This window comes from Tenrec ecaudatus, chromosome 4 (genome assembly GCF_050624435.1).
Source record: "Tenrec ecaudatus isolate mTenEca1 chromosome 4, mTenEca1.hap1, whole genome shotgun sequence".
NCBI classification, from domain to species: domain Eukaryota; kingdom Metazoa; phylum Chordata; class Mammalia; order Afrosoricida; family Tenrecidae; genus Tenrec; species Tenrec ecaudatus.
The window spans coordinates 80,580,104-80,598,089 of record NC_134533.1 but is presented as its reverse complement, the minus strand read 5'-3'; the positions used below and the strand labels follow the sequence as shown (position 1 = coordinate 80,598,089).

Sequence of the window (17,986 nt, the reverse complement as noted above, 5' to 3'; positions counted from 1 at the left end):
CCTGACCCCTGCAAACAGCTGAAGTATTTTCTGAGGCTGAAAGGATTTGGGGAATGGCTCAAGAAAAAGAGCAGGGAAATTAACCAAGAACCATGTCTGTTTCTGGTGTTTCAGAACAGGGTTTATAGCTGGGATGCACGGTCATAATGAGTCCATCGTAATTTTCTTTCTTCTCTTCTCAGGAGGACAAGAAGACTTCATTCTTTCCTATGAGCCTGTCACTCGGCAGGAAAGTAAGTTTCCTAGAATGCTCTGATACGTCCAGATTATGACACCATGAAAGACAGAGTGAAGGCCTAACAGAAATACCCTGGCTACTACTCAGTGTCCCCGGGCCAGTCTTTCTTCTCCACCCCTGACGGTCCTCTCACCAAACAAACAGCTGCCCTGCTGAAAGGGAGCAATGACAGTTCCCAGAAAGATGGCCCAGGCCTCCAGACGAGTGTTCCTCCACAAGAAGAAGCCCATCAGAATAACCTAGAGACCTGGCTGCAGGATCAGCGGGCGAAAGCCCCTGCGAGGCTGGCATCCGCTCCGTCAGCAGCAGGCATTTTGAGCAAACCTATCCTGGGATGCAGACGCGGCCCCAGAGACCTGCATCCCTTCCCTTTCACAGAAAGGCCAGTGACTATTGACAGGGACGTTGCTGAAGGAATTCAGACACCAGATGAGTAGCTATACACCAAATGAACTTTAGCATTCATGTCCCAAAGGATTTAGGAAAACCTCAACAGAGAAGAGAGAGTATTTTGAGCTTAGAAAAAGGACTTATATAAACAAAGTGTTCTTACTAACAGTTACTTTTTGTAATTGGTATTTCTTTAATATATAGATTATCTTATTGGGGGCTCAAGACTCTTACAGCTCTTATAACATCAATGTATGAAGCACATTTGTACGATAATTACTTTTAAAATCATTGTCTAAATAAATAATGGTCAAACAGCTGGTTTGACTGAATTCAGCCTTTGTTTTGACTTGGAGTGGGTGGACCCTCAGGATAAGCAAACCCCTCCAGATGCTTCCTTCTGTTGACAGACAGTGCTGTTGCTTGTCCCTGCTGGTGAATTCAAGTAGGCACCACCAGACACACTGAGACTGAAGCATCAATTCCCCCTAGGCAGGACTCCATGGACCATTTATCCAATGAAGTAATGCCCTCAGCAGTCCACTTTAAGGATCACTCTGGCAGGACTGTTTTGCCATTTTTTCCAAGTCGTTCTCATCACCTAGATCTTCCTTTTTCTCTGTTACAGTAAACTATACTCGACCTGTGATTATCTTGGGTCCCATGAAGGATCGGATCAACGACGATTTAATATCTGAGTTCCCTGACAAATTTGGTTCCTGTGTGCCTCGTAAGTATCATTCTCTTTCCTTTAGAAAAAAATAAATAAATCTAGCTCCTTTCTGTGATAACATGTAATTCTACTTATAGTCTCGCTAGTAAGGCAAATACCATAATTACCTATTTTTTAATTTTGTCTGCCTAAAACTTTTTGTCTATGTAACCATGTATTGCTTATTGTTCTCTGTTAAGTGTGAATCATCACTCCCACCTGACTGGTGGCAGGGCTGGATTCAATTTATTCTAAACGCCCAAAGCATGTTAAATAAGCACAGACTTAATGAGGGGCCTCAGCATGCTCTGATGAAGTGACCGAATTATCACAGAAGCAACTTCTTTCATAAAACGAGATCAGAAACAAGTCATATATTAAAACCATTGTAGAATGATTGGGGAACATGTAGGAGCCCTGGTGACAGTGGTTATGTGTTGGGCTGCTAACCACAAGGTGAGCAGTTCAAGGCTACAGCTGCTCCTAGTGCAGCTACCCTTTTCCCTCGAGAGTCTGCACCTCTGGCAGGCACTTGATTTGATTTTAAGTTACATTTTTGGGGTCGTTCAGAAACCTTTGACTGTTGCCAACATTTTTTTGTGACCCTCATATTGAGTTATGTGACCACATGAGATTGTGACCCCACAGTTTAAGAAGCTTTAGTCTACACACACAGAAGAAGGCCGCCGTGTGCTTCCACGTAACATAATGTGGATGAAAACAGAAGTGCATGGGTGTTGGATGAAGAGTGGGAAAGAAGAGGTTGAGCAGATACGATCTTAGAGGCCTACACCCACGGTTCTAGGCAATTTTAATTTATTAGATAATTGAGCTCTTAAATTTGATCCCAACAAGTATGTCTCTCAGCTTCAAAGTTAAGCCGTATGTTTTCAAATGTTTCTCGCATTTTTACACTACAAGGATCACCTGGAATACTGAAGATTAGCTTGAGTTGTATGTGCAACACGTATAGGCCATCAACAAAAGGGAACTAGATGACTGCTGTACCACTTGAAAGTGTGCCCAGCTAGGGACCTGGGAAGAAGACCTGCTGTATTACTTATCTTAGGTTTTCAGTATAGCAAACCCTACGTCATTTGTATCAGCTTCTAGCTAACAAACTAGTCTGTGACTGTGGAGAGACAAGTCATTCTGAAGCACCCTTTCCGATTTCCCTTTCACTCTGCATCTTTTTCCTTGTTTTGTAAATAGCGCTACTTTACACAGACTTCATCCATGCTTGTTGTGTAAAGCTGACAAAATCCTAAAAAGTATTCAAACAACCATCACGCAGATGACTAAGAGATAATGTCATTGTTAAAGCTTTGGTAGACTTCTGTCTACTTTTTCTTTCTGTGCTGCATTTTCCCCATGTGATTGGGTACGCATACTAGATATATATATATACTATTAGGTATATAAAATTTATATTCCTTTTTTGCTTAACGGTTCAGGTTTTTAAAAGGTTAGGTAGAATGGCTAGAATTGATGACTTTTAGGCTCCTGAACTGTGATGATGTCATTTTATGTATTATTAAATCTTTGAATGTGTTTTATAATCGCTATGTCTATTTTCCTCTCCTGGTTAAGGGATGCACTTGTCTGCCTCTTTGCTTATTCCATTATCTTTGACAGTCTGCTACGTTTTGAGAGTCTGTCTGGACTTCGCTTATTTTCTTTTGCAGGATTTTAAGTTTTTGGTCTCATAGACTTGTTCTAGCTGTAGCCTGTTTTTATTTGATCCCCCGCCCCCCATTGCCATGGTGTCTTTAGGGGAAACTGACTCCTAAAATGTAGGAACTTTCTAGGAACTCTGTATCACCCAGATGCCCAGTTCTGGCTGATCAGAACTCCAAGGTTAGCTAAGATACTAACTTTTTGCTCTCCTTTTGGAAATGGCCCCTAGCCAGAGACCAGGCGAATAAAGAGCTCTCTTGGGGTCATTCCTTTTTCTTGAGGATCACAGGCAGGCCTGCACCTCTCATTCGACGCCTGAAAACAGATGCTCCATCTTTTTGTCCATTTTGTAGTTGTGTAGAGTAGGAGGATAAGGCTGAAGACTGGTATCCTTTATGATGTCATAGTTTAAACTAGGGCTCCTTCCTATCACATATATTTTTATATCTATTGTGTGTGTATATATAGAGAGAGATATGCTGTGGTATAAAAGTAGGTGCAAAGGGAGAATTTATTAGCATAAATGCATCTTGGTGCTTTTTCTTGTTTTATAAAGATACGACGAGGCCAAAACGTGACTACGAAGTGGATGGCAGAGACTATCACTTTGTCATTTCCAGAGAGCAAATGGAGAAAGATATCCAAGAGCACAAGTTTATAGAAGCCGGCCAGTACAACGACAACCTGTACGGAACCAGTGTGCAGTCTGTGAGATTTGTAGCAGAGAGGGTACGTTCAACTATTGTCTCACTCTTCTCCGAAAAGACGATCCCAGCTGGCACACTGCATTTCTGCTCAGCCAGCGTCCTAATTGCAGTTGTAAATTTTGGTCGCATAAGAAGTCCAGCACAGAACCACCTGGAGCACAAGGTCCTTCCTTAATTCTTGTTCTCATCTCAATCAAGTAAGCTAGTCCATTGCGGGGACATGAGGTGGCTTCAAACCTGAAGGCAATTATGGTAATAACTTGAAGTTTAGGAGGATTTATTTTGTCCTCAAATATGACCACCAGCGTAAGGTCCCATTGTAAATAACATTGAGTTTATTACAGAAACTTTGCTCTGAATCTTGAGAGTCAGATTCTCAAATCCTGTTATCAGGAAGAGTAAGTTTTTCTCCCTCTGTGAACTTGAGATCACGTGGTGGAAAGGTGGGGAGATGAGAGAGAGGGCTGCCCAACCTCATGTGAGCAGAACTTCCAAATAAGATATGTCAATGCTGTAGAATTTCTTCCTACTGATAACTTCTGGAGTGTGGCAAAAAGGGATAATGTTCAAGACAGGATAAGATACAAATTTACTTGGGTGTGATTAAAGATCTGAGGGGACCCTAGCTAGGTATTTGCATAGTGCAAACTACCAGCCTACAGGTTGGTAGTTTAAATCCACCCAATATTGCTTAGAAAAGCCTAGTGAGTAGATTCCATTAATACAGCCACATGGGGGAAGAGGAAGTATTACTCTGTAACACATGGGGTCTCCATGACTCAGATTTGACTAAACAGAAAGAGGGAGAGAGATGCTAATCTGGGATCATAACACATCTCATCAGAGAAAAACAGGAGTTATTAGCCAGTCACAGATGTTACATAATTAGTAATTATTGCATTTGTTTTCTTTGACTCTATTGCTACTAAGAAATTCAGATAGGATCTTTAAAGCCTACCAGAAAATATACATATATGAAATTACATGTATTTTCCTCTCAAAAGCAAAGAGCTATCAACTATATGGACGTTGTTTCCAGTGAGCGCTTCCTGGATAATTTCATCTACTATGAACATATAGAAATGAAGTTTATTCACTTAGAATATTCTGACTAGTGAATAATCACGGTTTGAGACATTTTATGTAACTGGTGCAGTGGTTATCCATTGGACTGTGATTCGCAAGGCTGGCACTTTAAAAGCACCAGGTGCATCGTGGGGAAAAGACAGGTCTTTCTACTCCTGTAAAGAATTACAGTCTCAGAAACTCAAATGGGGCGGTTCTACACAGTCCCATCGAGTCGCTATGAGCTGGCAGCAACTCCGTGGCTGTGGGTTTGAGTTATTGCATTGTACAAGGAGCCACCAGGGCTTTCTCCCATGATGCACCATGATTTCGGGTGCTAGTCACAAGGGCAGCAGTTCCAATTCACCCGCTACTCCATGGGTAAAAGATGGGGCTGCCTGCTGCCGGGAAGATTTACAGCCTCGGATTCCCAGTGGGGATATTCTGCTCTGTAGAGTCGCCGCAGGGTCGCTGAGTCTGCGTCAGGCCGGATGCCAGGGAGTTTGTTTTTCGGTCTGGTTGTTCTTCAGAGAGAGCAAACGTGGAATGCATTACACCAAAATCATATAGGTCTGAGCCACCTTGGATTTCTCACTTTCAGTTCAGGTTTTCCTTGGTCTCTCTCCATTTTCATAAGTTTGTATTCCCAGTTAGTCATTTTAGATTCATTCCTAGTTGTGTAATATGCTTTTTCTCTTTATCTATAAAGTTTTTCTAGCCTCAGAGTAATGATTACTGAGGCAATTTCTCTCCCTGAGGTAGAGTATGATTTGGCAAGCGTATCTACTTTTCCAGAAATACTTTAAAAGCAGTTCCTTGGCTTTGAACACTCATCGCAGTGCAAGCCAAGTTGAGTGAGGTGTGCTATCATGTAATAGGGCTTTCTTTGTTAACAAAAAGGAAATTTACGTACTCTGTGCTTGCCTCACTCACGCTCCTAACCGTTGAGTGTTTAAGGTGTCACTTTTGGAAGCTGCTCTTCCATGTTGTTGGCCACCTTTCTGTCTGCTTCAACTCACAGCAACCTTGCGGACAACACACTGAAATAGTGCTCAGTCCTGCACCGTCCTCCCAATCGTCGCAGCACGCGCTCCCTCATCCTGTTGAGGCCCTTCCTCTCTTCACTGGCCCCTTTACTTTACCCAGCACGATGTCCTTCCCAAGGAACTGGACTCTCCTGACACTACGTCCAGATTGCATGAGACAAAGTCTCCTTAGCCCCCATGGAGCATTCTGGCTGCACTTCTTCCAAGACAGATTTGTGGGTTCTTTTGGGAAACTATGGCACTTTCCATGGTCTTTGCAGGCACCATAATCCCAATGTATCAATTCTTTTTCAGCTTATTTAATCAATGTCCAACTTTTATGTGCACATGAGGTCATTGAAAATCCCATGACTTGAGTCAGGTGCACACCTTTCTTGATGTTAAGGCATGCACTCCCTTGTTCTGTTCACATAACTGCCTTGATCCGTGTACACGTTCGGAATGAACACAATGAAGTTTGGTGGAATTCCCATTCTTCTCAAGGCTATCTATCGTTTGTTATGATTCACACATAGCGTGTACACCATGAGCCCTTAGACTAAGCATAGTAGGGACCAAAGAAACCAAACCGAATTCACTGCCATCAAGTCAACTTCAACACATAACCCTATAAGACAGGATGGAGGTGCTCCACAGGGATTCCAAGACTGTCCATCTCGACACGAGCTCACTGCCTCGTCTTTCCTTGACAAATCAGCCAATGGTGACAGATCTTTCTTCGAACCATCAGCCTTGCAGTTACCAGTTCAACTGCACCACCAAGGTTTTTGATATATTAATAGACAGACACACAAGTACTCAGTCAAGGTTTGCAATTCCTGAGTTTCCTAAGAACCAGCATGGTTAAATTACATATGGCTGCATTTTTTTAACAATACGCTGAGTATTTATTTAGTTAATAAAATACATGTAGAATGCCTATTACCACTTAATAAGTATTAGTTATTGCAGAAACTCAGTGATTGCCCTGGATATCAATGTTTATTTGTGGTTTGTAATGATTGTATTTGAGCCTTTAGAAACCAAGCAATCTGCCTGCCCCTGAAAAATAATTCTTTTGGTTAGATTATAATTCATTCTTTTGGACTTTCCCCCCCCCCCCCCATTCTCTTTCTCCCAGGGTAAACACTGTATACTTGACGTATCAGGAAATGCTATCAAGCGGTTACAAGTGGCCCAGCTCTACCCCATCGCCATCTTCATTAAGCCCCGGTCTCTGGAACCTCTGATGTAAGTAGAGCCCTGGAAGCCTTCATCCTGCCGCTGCCCCAAATCAAAGATGGGAGTTCCACTGTTGGTTTTAAGCGCGGCCCCTCTCCCCCAGAAGACATATTAAGTATCTTTGGACTCACTGGAGACATCATGCCTCTCTAATGTTCCTTGATAGTTATTTGAACACATTTACAATTCTTTTAGGGGGTATGGTTTAGTTTGGATCGGTGGTGGCGATGTTTGATTTGAGCCTTTTTACACTTTGCTATGTTCAATGAAACAATTCTAGTGTCCCTTAAGTTCCACAAATGTAGGCCACTCTCCTTAAGGGAGTTTTCTTAGGGGAATAACAGTCAAACATGCATAATTTAAGCCAATAGCTGCATACCTGTCTATATTTGTAAGCAAGAGAAAAAAACGTGTGACTGATTTTTTGTTTTTCAAAGACTTGTTAAGTACCTCCCTTCGCAAGACAATTGGGCAGATATTCTTGATCCCTATAGAACTTCAGGGTGATTGAATTGGCATAGCTTTGTAGACAAATCCATGGGACAGTAAGATTGCAGTAGCCACAAGAGGCAAATGACCACAGAGGCAAAGAGCAGAGAGTTAGAAAAGAGGTCAGGCTGGGTTTGGCTCTTTGCTCATCACTTATTAATCATGTGGCCCTGAGAACGTTGGTTGGTCACTTCAAGATTCCCGTCCTCATCTCTAAAGTAAGCACATGAATAATCTGTATCTCTTTGGGCTAGTGTTAAGGTTAAAGAGCATGAAGGTAAGGCTCTTCAGCCTTTGGCACATAGGAAACTCTCAACAGAAGGGCACTGAGAGTTAACATGCTTGGCTGCCAATGGAAATGTTGATCATCAATTCTACCCAGAGACACTGTGGGAGAAAGGCCTAGCAATAGATTTCCAAAAGAAAAATCAGCCATTGAAAATCCAATGGAGAAAAAAAAAAAAAAGAAAATCCAATGGAGTCTAGTTCTACACTGACACACATGGGATCACCATGAGTCAGTCAACGTACAACAGCAACTGCTTAAATGGTATTACTATTAGTGGTTATGTGCCAGGCTGCTAACCACAAGGCCAGTGGTTCTCAACCACCAGCTGCTTTGGGAGAGACTAGATGAGGCTTTCTACTCCAATAAAGAGTTACAGTCTCAGAAGCCCACCAGGGCCGTTCTGTCCTGTTGGGTCACTATGAGTCCGAATTGACTCAAAGGCACGGAATTTGGTGTTTAGCTTTTATTATTATTATTCTAAAAGGTGTAATTTCTTACAAAAGGACTGAAACTATCCTACTGTTTTGTAACACATAAGTAGCAGTTTTTGCAAAAGAATCTGGGAAATAATGCCAGCGCTTATATTGTAAGAGCCTTGCTTCCATATTGCCTCCGTTTCCGACTCCCAGATATAACTAGGTTCAGAAGAGAGCCACAAAGTACCAGAAAAGCTTATTATGGAAAGACCAAAGAAAATTATTTCATCCCAGAGGGGAAAGCAATTGCTTACAGAGGATACTAACTGTTCCCTGTCTGCTCTGACGACGGTAAAAAGCCAGTGAGCTATAGGAGCTGCATGATGGCCTGAAAGAATAAAGCTAAATGCTGCCAGAGGACCATCTTCAAATCAAAATACATTCCAATAAACACAAGACAGACCAGGGGTCGGAGTAGGATAAAATGGTGCAAGTGGGAGGACAGTGACAGTACCATGAATGCAGGTATTAAGTTTAGTGTGGAAAGCTTTGCCTGTAGTTGGCATATGGAAAACCGTATGATAAAACGATGATTCCTACTACCATTATCCTCAATAGCGTGTATTACGTTTCTTCTCAGGTGGATACTGCACTGAGCTTTGTACAAACTAAATTAAGCATCCATATATTTCATTGGAGACCATTGATTTCTAAACTCTGCAAAGCCAGGGAAATATTATTGGTCATGTTAACAGTGATAAGAAAAATGACCTTCTGAAAACAGCAGCTTAAAACTGGTTTAGAAACAGAAAAATGCATTTTCATATATTTTTTAAAAAGAAATCACGTTACTGGGGGCTCTTAAAGCTGCTACCACAATCCATACATCCACTGTGTCAAGCACTTTTGTACATATGTTGCCATCATCCTTTTCAAACATTTTCTTTCTACTTGAACCCTTAGTCTTAGGTCCTCATTTTTATCCTACACACACACTTATGAACCCCTATTAAATTATAAATTATTTTCATATCCTACACCATCTGCTGTCTCCCTTCACCCATGTTGCTATTGTTTGTCACTTGGAGGTGGGTTATATGTCCATCATTGCAATCAGATCCCCGGTTCTCCCTACCCTCATGGTATGGCTACTCCCATGTTCCTGAGCAGTTTCCGATCTGAAACCTTCATTGCAATAAACACCTTCCCAAGGAAGTAAGTGAGGCCTGAAGAACAGCAGTCACACTTTGGTCTGGGGCGATATTGGGAGACAGTCCCATCTGGCCTTCAGTAGGTTTACTTCCTCTACACCGATGACGTGGCTTATTCAGTTTTACTTTCGGGCACTGTCCCAAACACTTATCACCGAGGAAAATTACACATCCTGAAGGCACGACTCCACAAGGAGGAGGACGCCTCATGATGGATCTACATAATTCACTACAGTCCTATGCATGGGTCTCCAGGACAAGAATGGTGATACACAAACCAACGTGATTTTGTTACAAAGTTCTGGATGTTCGTCTCCACTTCACCCTTTTCTAAGAGTTTTTGCTTCAGAAGCCAGGCTGGCATGAATTTCTCATTCCTCCGAGTGAATGTTAGGTCAGCCAGAACAAAAGCGTGGCAGCTGTCACATTTGGGCACTGATACATCATCGCACACAGGCTTTTCGAAGGCATCCTTCACATCAAACCACGGAGCTCATTAGCATACACATAGCTGATTCTTCAGAGAAGCATCAAATCCAGAGTGTGACAGAGGAGAGATCCTTTCCCGCTATGCCCCCCCCCCCATTACTTCGGACTCCCCATGACAATGAGGGGCTTCCCATGCTCGGAGGGCGCCCAAGCTGCATCTGTCCTTCAGCATCCCTACTCTGACTCATCTTCAGTTACATTGTAATTATGTTGATTTGTCTAGCTCCTCATTCATTTACTTACAAATAGACGGGGAGTTCGGCTCCCAGCCATATGCTAAGGAATAGGCCCAGGTCTCTGCTATCAACGCATAAAATGTAGGTAAAGAAACCAAGTAAGCTCATATTCTGGGAGTGAAGGAGGGGCCCTAAACTAAGCCATGATCACAGTAAGTGCGAATGGAATTCAAATGAGATAAAGGCCAGCATGAGCTAAAAGTCAGAGATCTGGAGCAAAACAGATTTCTCAGCAGAAGATCCTTTGATTTCATCAACGTCTTCTGTACTCACAAGTGCAAGACGTCATAGCTGGGCTGGCACCAGGGCTGTTTGCAAAGGGGTGGGGGTAAGGGGAGAACAGAAGGAGAACTCAAGAAATCCGCCTTTATTTATTGATTTATTTGTAATCATTTTATTGGAGGTGCTCCCAGCTCTTATAACATTCCATACTTCAATTGTATCAAGCATATTTGTACATATGTTACCAGCATCATTTCTAAACATTTTTCTGTTTGAGCCTTGATATCAGCTCCTCTGTTTTCCCTTCCTCTCCCCCCACCCCCTGCACACTCCCACCCTTGTGAAAATATCCTCCTTTATATTGCAGATTTAAGCAGACTGAGCATCATGCCCAGAGCTATGTTGATGGCTGACTTGTATTTTCTCCTAACAAGAGTATATTTGATATAATGGGAAGTCTGTCTGGAGGGGAGAGGGGAGGCCTTTGGTTATAACCCCTTATCTACTCTTTATGAAATATGAAGTCTGAGGCAAGACCCTCGGTCACTTGCTTAACTAAAAGAACTGGTCAAAGGCGAGGGTTCATACTGCCAGCCCTGGCTTCCTGCACAGCATGCAAAGGCAGAAATGCTTTCAGACATTCTAGAAAATTCTTTATGTGCCTGTGATGCACTTCCCGAGAAAACCACAAAAATGCCTTTGCTCTTGGCTGAACTTTTATCAGCTCAGTGCAGTCACACCGGTTTTCCCATGATGATGAGCGGCGCTGGTTGTCAGTCTTTGATCCATAAAGATGTTTTTGATTAGAAAATAATGGCAGACAAAAATTCTAACCCAGGGAGGGCACAGGGGCATAAATCGGTTACAGTTAAAAATCAGCTGATTTGGTGTCTTTGAACTTCACTCAGATTTGATTTGCCCTGGTTGCCATTTCTTTAAAGACCACCGCTATTGCTCACAGTCCGTGAGGCTGAGGTCCAAATCTGGGCTGTCGGTGATGGTGCCTCCTTCGAGGGCTCTGAGAAAGGCATTGTTCCACGTCTCTGTGCTACCTTCTGGCTTCGACTGGCTTACATGACATCTCTTTGCTGTCGAGGGAGCCTCGACATATGCCTTATCGTGCACACCGCATGCGTGTGTGCGCGCGCGCCTTTTATCCTTTTATAAGTGACTACCCAGAGGTTTGGGCTATGTTCCATCCTTCATATGAGTAATTAATAATGTCTTCAAAGGAAACTCCTATTTCCCCCTAACAAGATCACATTTACAGACAGGCACAGGGGTTAGGATTTCAGCATACCATTTAGGGAAATACAATTTAATCCATTACATGCCTTAAACTAAGTTATGCTTAAATTATCTTACAGTGATTTACATGACAGGCACATGGGTAACTTTTAGCAGTTTGAGTTCTTCCCAAACACTCCTAACAGCAACACATATGAACTCATGTCCAGTTGAAAGCAGATGGTCTAAGTACTACCCCAGACAAGCCACCTGAGGTTCAGATGGAGATGACGCCACCTGCTTTGTAATAAAGCTGTGGGAGGTGGAACTGAGTTCAGGTATTCGCAGTATGTCACTACCCATTACCTGCCTCAAGGTAAGTTGTCAGGATTATTCGTGTTGAATTCCTTTCATTTGGTAAGTGACGTGTGTTCAGTTAGTTGTGCATGACTGACAGCCTCACAGAAAGGGGCAGGGTCCTGGACACAATTCCTGTTCAGCTGTTTCTCCTCTCAGACTCAAAGTAAAGCACCAGAGATGCGTTCTCAAGAAGTTCTCTATCCTGGCCATGATTTGACTAAATTATTTGCTTATATTCTGTTGGAAAACAGTCTGATTCCAATGCTGCTGATCGGAACATTCAGTAATTGTTTAGAGGCACTTTCTCCGTGACTTACAGTCCCCATATTTTGTGCCACACCCTGGAGGTGACCAGCAAGTCCTCAGGAAGGCTGAGAGTGTTGAAAATGAATGTGTTTTACCAGGCTAAGGATAGTCCCCTCCAGTTCTCTCAGCTATGAGGAGGCCTAGTAAGCTGGGATCTACCTTTTCCGTATCTTTTCCCTCTCATTTCCTCTAGAAGATTCCATTCAATTCTGTATCCCATGATTCAATGAGGTGTAGATAGGCTACAACAAGGTCCATGGAAGAATGACAAGGTTTGAAAAATTGTATCCAATGAAGGAGCAGATCAAGGGACTCGGACCATTTATTCTGGTAACTTAAGGAACACAGGGCATAGTGGGTGATACCTTGGACCATTTACAGTCTTGGAAACCCCCAGGGGAAGTGCTACGTTTGTACTATAGGGTTGCTGCGAGTGGGAATGAACTCAGTGACAATGAGTTTTTGCCTCGGTCATTGACAAAAGAAGTTTATTCCTGTTCCCTATGACACCGGGATAGAACGGGGACAGGAGACTGGAAACCATAGATGGATGGAGTAGTCTTCAGTCCAACCTGGGACCAATAGACTACATCTGAAAGTGACCTCCCCAGCGCGGAGCTCTGACTGCTGGAAGTGCCCCAGCCAAGTTCTCATTGAGGACTAGGAACCTGCTGCTAAGATCTTCCCGTGCTTAATGTGGGAATTATTTTTGCTACTATGAATTTCAACTCTATTTTTTCTCAAGGTTTGGTATATTCCCTTTGTGTTCTAAGGAATAACACACCTTCATTTTCCCAGGGAGATGAATAAACGTCTAACAGAAGAACAAGCCAAGAAAACATATGATCGAGCAATTAAGTTAGAACAAGAATTTGGTGAATATTTTACAGGTAAGTTCACTTAACCTTAATATAGTAAAAAGGGAAATGAGATGTCTCACATTTAACAAGTAGATAACTCTGGGCCTCATTGACCTGAGACCTAAAACCTCTCGTTGGGAATCCCCAATACATATTTTAATAGTAGGGAGTCTCCTTCTGCAGCAGCCACGTATCAGGTTTCCCACTGGTTGTATCCAACTTCCTTTACCATAAGGTCAGAAGAACTGGATGGTGCCTGCTACCAATACTGAACATTTTGATCAAAGATTCTATGGCATAATCCTGATCAAAAGGGGGGAAATGGAGAAGGAAAGTTCAGAACTCATGGAATCCAGACTTTCTAGAACTAGGGCGGCTGGGTGAACCTCTAAACCTAGTGCCCTGAGATAATCTTTAAAAATTAAACAATAGATTAACTAGTCAAAATGTCTGCCATGAGCAGCACACCTTTAAAGAACCATCTATTCAGGAGCAAAGTGACAACAGCAATTCAAAAGACTAGCTCGGAAGCTTGGGGGTAGCAGTGGGTTCATGTTCATGGAGGAGAACAGCTCAGAAACGTAGGTGAGCACAGCTGCACACTTAGCAGGAGGCAATCAGTGTCACCGGATTGTACACGTGGTGACCGTAGCGCTGATATACGTTTTGCTGTGTGTATTCTCAACAAAGCAAACTCTTTTAAAAATGAAGAAAAAGAAAAACCATCTATCTTTCCTATTGAGGAGTGTTTTAGGCATTTATACCTAAACAGACTTTCTGCAGGACCCCATCAGAAAACTTGGAAAGGAACCCAGGCTGACAGTGGGCACAGCTTGTCTGCAGCAGCAGGCTGACGCCCCCACTCTCAGCTCGACTTGGCTCTCCAGCACAGGTCTGTCCCACATCAGGAGGACAGGGACACTGTGCTTGAAGCCCCTTGCCCCATGTCTCCACTCAAAACTATGTTTTCCTTTTCAGAAACATTTCTTTGAAATTAAGTTTGAGGAATAGAAGAAGGTTTTCTTCCAGTGGCTTTCCTGAGTTCTCTGCTCTTATATACTTAAATTGAACATTGATTAAATTCAAAGAGTAATAAAACCTTACAGAGCTTGCCTTACAACTGAATATCCATTATTTAATACAAGAACTTCCATCTTGAATTACCATGTGGTGAAATTGTATTTTTAACTTCTTATTCAGAATAGAAAAGGAACTAACGACTTAGTAGTTTGTAAATATGTTGAAGTTGGCAAAGTTAAGTAAAATATCTAATCAGTAACAAAGATTTGAATTATGTTTTACCTTACTAGGATAAGGAGACTTCAAGAAATTTGTTAAAAAAATTCCATTACCTTGTAATTCCATTTTTCCAAATGCTTTTACAAAAGCCCTTTTGTGTGTACATAGGAAAATTAAATGAAAGCAATGTACATTTTGACCAGTGGTTTCTATTCAGGAAAAAAATATAATAATCATTTTATTCTAAAGATTAGGTTTGAATCTCTAACTCAATTTTCATTAACTACTTGTATGTGAGCCGTTTAGAGCTTACTATTTCAGGTGATCATAAATGGATCTGTTTTTTTATTCCCACTTACTATTGTTTCTTAGAAGGACTGACCATATTTCTCAACATGAATAGGCCTATATGACAAATCTCGATTTGCCAGATTTCCTGAAGAATAAGGGAGGTTTACTAATAAAGGTTTCTTATTCAAGTTTCTTTTGAATTCTGATACCATGGCAGCATGAGCAGGTCTAGATTTCAGATATTCCCAGATGAGCATCAGAAAAGGAATAATTATTCTTTTTCAACCCTATAAAAACTCGAAAGACCGGGGGGGAGGGGGGCAGGGGAGGTAGGGATGAGAACAAGGAACCACAAACTAGAATTTCAAACAGCAGAAAGGTCACTTTTGCTGCAACAAAGAGGTGCCCCTGAGCTGCAGCTATGGCCAAAGCCAAATCCTGACTCACCTGTGCCCCCTTTAAGAGCCCAGAAGTCTGGTCTGGAACTAAGTAGGCCAGATCTTGCAAGCAGACAGTTGAGGGTATGTGTTCTGGCCAGCCTGATAGATTAGGTCCTTGGTCTGACCCAAATCAGAGCTGTCACAGATCATCAGAGCAAGCAGTGAGCAAAGACTGAAAAATGGTGCCAGCCTGTGGTCACCCGCCTGAGGAGAGGCTGATGACCATCTTTTATGATCTGAAAGTTCTCTCGAGAACTAAAACGCTGGTCTGACCTAAACCAGAGCTCTCACAGAGGAAGAATGAGAGCAGAGAGTCAAGGCTGAACTCGGCCTGCCCTCACAGGAATTCCTCAGTGTTGATGTTCGGGTTGTGTGGAGGTGCCTGAATGATGGGAACTTTAATGTGGCCCAACCGTTGCAGGGCAGTGAAGTGAGGAAGGACTAAGAACTGCTTGACGAAATCCATGTTTTCCAAAGTACATGTGGGACGGGTGACAGGGAAAACCACAAGGCTCACAACCAAACTGAAAACAGATACGAACACAAGGGAGAAGAATTGTTTCTGTAGAGGTTCAGGTAATTTAAGGATTTTTAAAAATACGATACAACACTATTACACATACTTGAGTAACAAAGAAAACAAAGAATATCAGGAAAGCTGGTGATCCAAAATGAAGTCCACCTAATTCACATTTTTTAAAATTATTGGGACCGTGCATATGTGGAGGCCCTACTCTTTCTTAGAAACAGTCGGGAATATTAAACGTCTTGATGAGTGTTCATCTAGGTGAGCTACTGCTGTGTGCACACTGGTTGGTCTTTACCATGCAGGAAAGGATTCCTAACTCCTAAGTGTGTTTGTTCTGTTGTTTTGTTTTTAACAGCTATTGTCCAAGGAGACACCTTAGAAGACATATATAATCAATGCAAGCTTGTTATTGAAGAGCAATCTGGGCCTTTCATCTGGATTCCCTCAAAGGAAAAGTTATAAATTAGCTACTGCGCCTCTGACAACAACAGAAGAGCATTTAGAAGAACAAAATATATATAATATACTACACTTGGAGGCTTTTATGGTTTTGTTGCATTTTATGTTGGGTTTTTGTTTGTTTGTTTCTTTTGCAGTCAATGTGAATTCTTATGAATGTACAACACAAACTGTGTGAAGCCATGAAGGAAACGGAGGGGCCAAAGGGTGGGACAGAAAAGACATTGCAGGATGCAGGAAGGCTTTGGTTTGCTCAAAGTGCCAGGTGTAGGGATGAACCTCTGTCAGGCTTTCTGCCCAAGAGACGGGCAGCCTCCTCGCCCCAGATGTGCAGTGCTGATTTAGCTGCTGAGCTCTCTGTGGTTTTTTGCTTTAAAGAACAGTTGCCAGCACTCAAACCTCACCAACCTTCCCATTCACCACATCTGTAAATTGGTACACTCCGAATTTTATAACTATGCACATCCTTTGATTTCTTAACAAGAAAGAAGTACCTTTGGAGACGACATGGTATCAGGGAAAGATACGTGCGTAGTTGCTCTGACCACCATCTGCAAAGACAAGCCTGCCATAAGATTCACAAGCGTATGGAGGACTGACTGTACTAAGAGGAGGGGAATCTTCCTGGGATTAGCTGTATGATGATCATTTGTCTATTTTGCCATTTATAAACTGAAAGGAGGCCCTAAAGAGAATAATTTATACAATAAAAATATATTAAATGTATAGAAATGAATTTCTATAGGTTAAAAAGTTTTGTGAACTATTTTGTAAAGACTAATGAACTGGAAGATTAAATGAATGCACTCTCAGCAGATGAACAAATTCCACCCCTGACAGTCGCACTGTCCCTTGTGGCCAGTGCTCTATTAAGAACAGTCCTGTTCCTCCCAGAGTCTGGCACAGACTTCGCCCTCACGACCCTCCTGTGATCTCCCTTCCACACTAAGGACCCACTCTCACGGAGCGCACACCCTCGTGAGAGTTTTGGTGGTATCTCTTTTTAAGCTGATGACTTTTCAGACCTAGAGTCAAGCGAACGATATTCAGGAAAGTTTTTGCTTTTCTCGGGTTAAACCACCTGGGCCTGCTGTGCAAACAGTTGAATCGCTCTTAACGGATGCGTACATTGACATACATTTCTTAACGGATCTTTTAGCATTTTGACCAACCTGGAGCAGTGAGCATGATGATGATGTATTGGTCTCACAGAATAACTGAGGATTTTAGGGCAGCCAGAAATAGTATACAGCTGCATGGAAATCTGTTCCAAGTAACACTCTATTTTTGTTGTTGAGGAAGATAAAGAAGAGACTTTCCTGTTTAGGAGGTGAGGGGCACAGACTTGTTTCTGTGTGGGGAGCAAAGAGAACCACCAAAAAAAAAAAAAACAAAACTTGGAGTTCAATCAATTGAACAGCCTTTTGTGGGGCTGTACCTGGACCAGGTTTGTTTTGTAAACAAGTCCAATAATGATTTTAAAAGAAACCTCCCAAAGCCTACAAACTGAACCAGAAGAGTTAGTTCCACACTTGAAAGCCGCGATCAGCATTGCTTCTGCCCAAGGTGTTTAGGGAGAGACACTACAGTGATCTCAATAACCACTCAGCTCTGGGTTGCATGCCTGCCCAGACTAAGCCCCATCGCCTTATTTCTGGGGTACATACAGACCTGGCAGGGATTCTGCCACACTGTGCAGCAAACCAGCATGTAGGCTGGGGTGGGAGAGCTAGAGAGAGCCGTCAGTAGTGATGGGGCTTCTTCACAGCAAGACCATCCGAGCTCCGACAGATGGTCTCTTTCCCAAAACAAGGATTGGTCATCTTACACAAAATATTATTGCCTGCCTGGTTAGAGTCAACAAAAC

The 17,986-nt window shown here is 42.4% G+C and overlaps 1 protein-coding gene across 11 annotated transcripts in view; it reads left to right on the top strand.

The window, feature by feature from the left end:
- Nucleotides 1–16,191, top strand: part of DLG2 (discs large MAGUK scaffold protein 2) — a 2,300,776-nt gene extending 2,284,585 nt beyond the window's left edge. For 10 of the 11 annotated variants that reach the window (XM_075548681.1, XM_075548686.1, XM_075548690.1 and 7 more), the window contains 6 exons: nucleotides 183–233; nucleotides 1,257–1,358; nucleotides 3,574–3,746; nucleotides 6,956–7,065; nucleotides 13,100–13,191; nucleotides 16,016–16,191. In XM_075548681.1, the coding sequence (XP_075404796.1) occupies nucleotides 183–233; nucleotides 1,257–1,358; nucleotides 3,574–3,746; nucleotides 6,956–7,065; nucleotides 13,100–13,191; nucleotides 16,016–16,122 (635 nt within the window). In that variant the 3' untranslated portion in view covers nucleotides 16,123–16,191. The remainder of the gene's footprint in view (nucleotides 1–182; nucleotides 234–1,256; nucleotides 1,359–3,573; nucleotides 3,747–6,955; nucleotides 7,066–13,099; nucleotides 13,192–16,015) is intronic. The other variant, XM_075548683.1, reaches the window with a different exon arrangement.
- Nucleotides 16,192–17,986: the final 1,795 nt, after the last annotated feature.